Source organism: Hevea brasiliensis, chromosome 9 (genome assembly GCF_030052815.1).
Source record: "Hevea brasiliensis isolate MT/VB/25A 57/8 chromosome 9, ASM3005281v1, whole genome shotgun sequence".
Lineage (NCBI taxonomy): Eukaryota > Viridiplantae > Streptophyta > Magnoliopsida > Malpighiales > Euphorbiaceae > Hevea > Hevea brasiliensis.
In genome coordinates this window covers 89,442,811-89,446,359 of record NC_079501.1, presented here as the reverse complement: position 1 = coordinate 89,446,359, position 3,549 = coordinate 89,442,811, and the positions used below count along the sequence as shown (strand labels likewise).

At 33.1% G+C, this 3,549-nt stretch overlaps 1 protein-coding gene across 1 annotated transcript; it reads left to right on the top strand.

Annotated features, from left to right (window-relative positions):
• Positions 1-794: 794 nt before the first annotated feature.
• On the top strand, positions 795-3,172 carry LOC110636274 (ethylene-responsive transcription factor ERF118). The gene is made up of 3 exons (XM_021785922.2): positions 795-1,112; positions 1,336-1,561; positions 1,697-3,172. The coding sequence occupies exon 3, from the start codon at positions 1,907-1,909 to the stop codon at positions 2,912-2,914; it is 1,008 nt and encodes a 335-aa protein (XP_021641614.2). The 5' UTR covers positions 795-1,112; positions 1,336-1,561; positions 1,697-1,906; the 3' UTR covers positions 2,915-3,172.
• Positions 3,173-3,549: the final 377 nt, after the last annotated feature.

The following is a 3,549-nucleotide window of genomic DNA, read 5'->3' as shown; positions in this document are numbered from 1 at the left end:
TATGGAATATTCATATGAAATTAAGATATAGTTCTTATTACAAGTAACGCTTCCAGTTCAGCTGTTATGCTGCCGAATAGGGGGTTATTATAAAAAATTTTACAATTCATTAATAAAAATTCTAAGATAAGTATAAAATAATCTTTTCCGAAAAGAAAAAATAAATAATTATAGATAATTAATTTTTTTAAAGATAATTTGGGTAGAATAAAATATTCTTTCGATATTAACTGATCATTTTTTATTTAGGACGATAAAAAAAATCTTCTGCAATATTATTTATTCGATAACTTGCTATCTTTGTTGTCTGTAAAAGATATTAAATAACTAAATATCATTGTATGAACAGACCTTATTATTAAATTATATTGATAAAAAATTATTACTCATACCTAAAAATTCAAAGCTTTCAATTAAAGAAAATTATCAATCACACTATATTTTAAACTGCCAAAGAATCTATTTAAAAACGAACAAAAAAAAATAAAATCCTAATAGGAAAGAAAACAAATCCAATAATAGGAAGAACATGACTCAATATTGGGTATGATTTATTTAATGAAATTTTAATATAATTTACATTTAGTATAAAATTAAAGTAATATTAATAAGTTATTTAATAGCTTTTAAAAGTTATATCATAAAATCAAATAAATAAAAAAATTATATTTTAAATAAAAATATAAATTTATAAAAATAATTATAATTAAAAATAGGAAAAAAACACGTGCTGTTGCACGTGGTAGGAAAAACTGGTAACATAAAAATCTAAGTTAGAGAAATCTAATATGGCATGTAAGTGGGAAAGTTTTTGTAAAAGTTTCACCAAATCTATGTAACGGAACAAGTGGGAGTTGAGATTGGAAGGTCAGGCGGTCCTGCTTTGGCACACCCACGCGGGCGCGGGGCTTAAACAGGGCCCCCTTGAAACTTCTCTTTTTTTTAGTTTACTTTCCGCTCTCTTCTCACGCAACAAACGCAACACACACAGAGGCCAGAGTCTCTGTACTCTCTACTACTACTACTGCTGCTTCCGATCCCTCATGCAACTCCTTTAGAGAGACCCAGAAAAAAAGAGAGCTCCTCTTGACACTGAGATTCAGTGTCTTTTGGTAATGATCATGTTTCATGATTTGATAGACTGGGTTCTTCATTTGAATTGCTCTTGATTTTTATGATATTTTGTTTCTTGATTGTAGGGATATTTTTTATTTTTTATTTTTTAGGAAATAAATCTTCCAATTCTATACCTGTTAATCCGCAATACGTGATATTTTTGTGATTTTTTTTCTATTTTCAGAATTTATTTAATTTTTGGATTACTGTTTCTTTCAGATTCTCTCTGCTCAAAAAAGATTTTCTCTGATAAAAGCAGAGGAGAGAGAAACAGAGGATTTATGTCGTCTGGATTTGATCTGTTGACTGGAGCTCCAAAGAAGCTCTGGGTGTCCCTCTGGATCACTCTCTGCCTCTTCTTCACTTTTTGCAGCCAATCTTGGTCCCTTCAGAAGTGCCAGAAACAGACTTTTTTTATTATTTCTACAATATTAAGATCAAAACGGTATGTGGGGATTCTCTCTTTTTGTTTAGTTTTGAATTTGAATTCTCTTCCAGTGTTTGAAAGCTCCACTGATTATCTCATTTGGTTAGTTTGTTTCGATTTTTAATTTTGTCTTTGTTCTATGTTTTTGTGCAGCGATTGTTCTAGGGTAGATTGCTTTGAGGATTGTCTGAGAAAAGATTTATCATTTTCAATTTTGGGTTTCAGGGATTTGGGTTTTTCTTGATACTCGAGCTTGTCAAAGATTTGATTTCCTTTCCCTTTTTTTTGCCCTTTTCCTTTCTTTTTTGGGTTAATTTCCTTCTTTGAATAAGGGGTTCTCTCTATAAATTTCATATTCATACAATGCCAGGCCTTAAAAGGCCAATTTTGAATCAAAATTTGAGTTTTGACAAAGAAGAGAATAAGAAGAAACCAGGCATGGAAAACAATTCGTTGTCCACAAAGAAAGTTCGCATAATCTGCGATGATCCTGAGGCCACAGACTCCTCCAGCGATGAAGATGAAGGACACATTGACAGACGAAACCGATTGATGGGTTCTAAGCGTTTTGTGAGAGAGATTAACATCTTACTTCCTCCAAATGAATCAAGTGCTGATAAGTCTTCACAAGAAAATAATAGCAGTCGAGGCAAAATCAGAAGTAATTCTAAGCTCCATGACAACAAGAGGAAAACTCGAATTTTGTCCTCTATCTACAAAGGCGTACGGCGAAGACCGTGGGGGAAGTATTCAGCTGAGATTAGAGATCCATTTCGAAAGGTGCGATTGTGGCTTGGCACTTACACTAGTGCTGAGGAGGCTGCTGCTGCGTATAGGAAGAAGAAAGAGGAGTTTGAGAGGATGACGGAAGCAGGAAAATTTAAGAAATTGTCAATTGCTTCGAAAGTTGAATCCGAAGAATCAAGTGAAGCAAGAAAATTTAAGAAATTGTCAATTGTTTCGAAAGTTGAATCCGAAGGATCAATTGGTTTGTTTTCTTATCCATCACCATCTTCTGTTCTTGATGTGTCTACAACAACCTCACTCAGTCATGGAGTTGAAGGTTCAATCAAAGAAGAGAAAATTGAGGAGAAGGCAGAGAAGGAATTCACTGTGGGGAAAATGGTGGAAGAAAGGCAATCAATTTCTGATTTATGGGAAGAGTCTTCACTCTCTCCCTCTATTAGTCAAGAGCTGCTGAGTGGTGATTACTACTCAGATTTTGGTAAGTTTTTTGACAGTGTCAATGATGCAGAAGATTTTTCAATGGAGGTGATGGATCTTCCAATGGATGGGGTGATGGATCTTCCCAACATTGAGCTTGAGACTCTTGCTTTTGTTGAGGAATCTCTCAATTTCATATACCCATAAGTTTTGCAGTTAGGAATTATAGGTGGTTTTGGTCTTATTTTACTATACATCGGTGAAGAGATATATTGGAGTTGTCTTTATTTTGTGTTTGTTAGGGGGGAAAAGAGACTTCTTGGGGGTAATTTTTAGTAGTTTCTGTGGGATTTTCATAGCCATCCAAGATTTTTGCATACTCTATAATTCCAAGTCTATGAGTAATTTATTACATGGAACTATGTTAGCTTTGTCTTATCTATAATAGAAGACTTTTTTTTTTCTCTTTCTTATCCAGAATATGAATATCTAACAGGATTGAATGGCGAAAAAAAAATCAGTAAATTTGATTAATTTAATTAATTTGAGATTAAGATTTTTGGGATCTGAATATTCAGACATGGACAAATCTTTCAAGTCCAAGTTTCTTTCTTATGTTATTTATTTGAAGATGTGGAGAGACCTTGGAAGGTGGCATCTTTTCTTTTCATTTTGTCGTCATATGTTGTTTTTCATTTTTTTTTTTTTGTTAATGAATTTATTTAGTCATAGATTTCCGGCCGTGGCTGCTTAGATGGAGGGCATCCAAGTCATATATATGGGTACTCAATAGGAAAAACAAATTGAAAACCTCATTTTTTAGGTCCTAAAATCAAATGTCG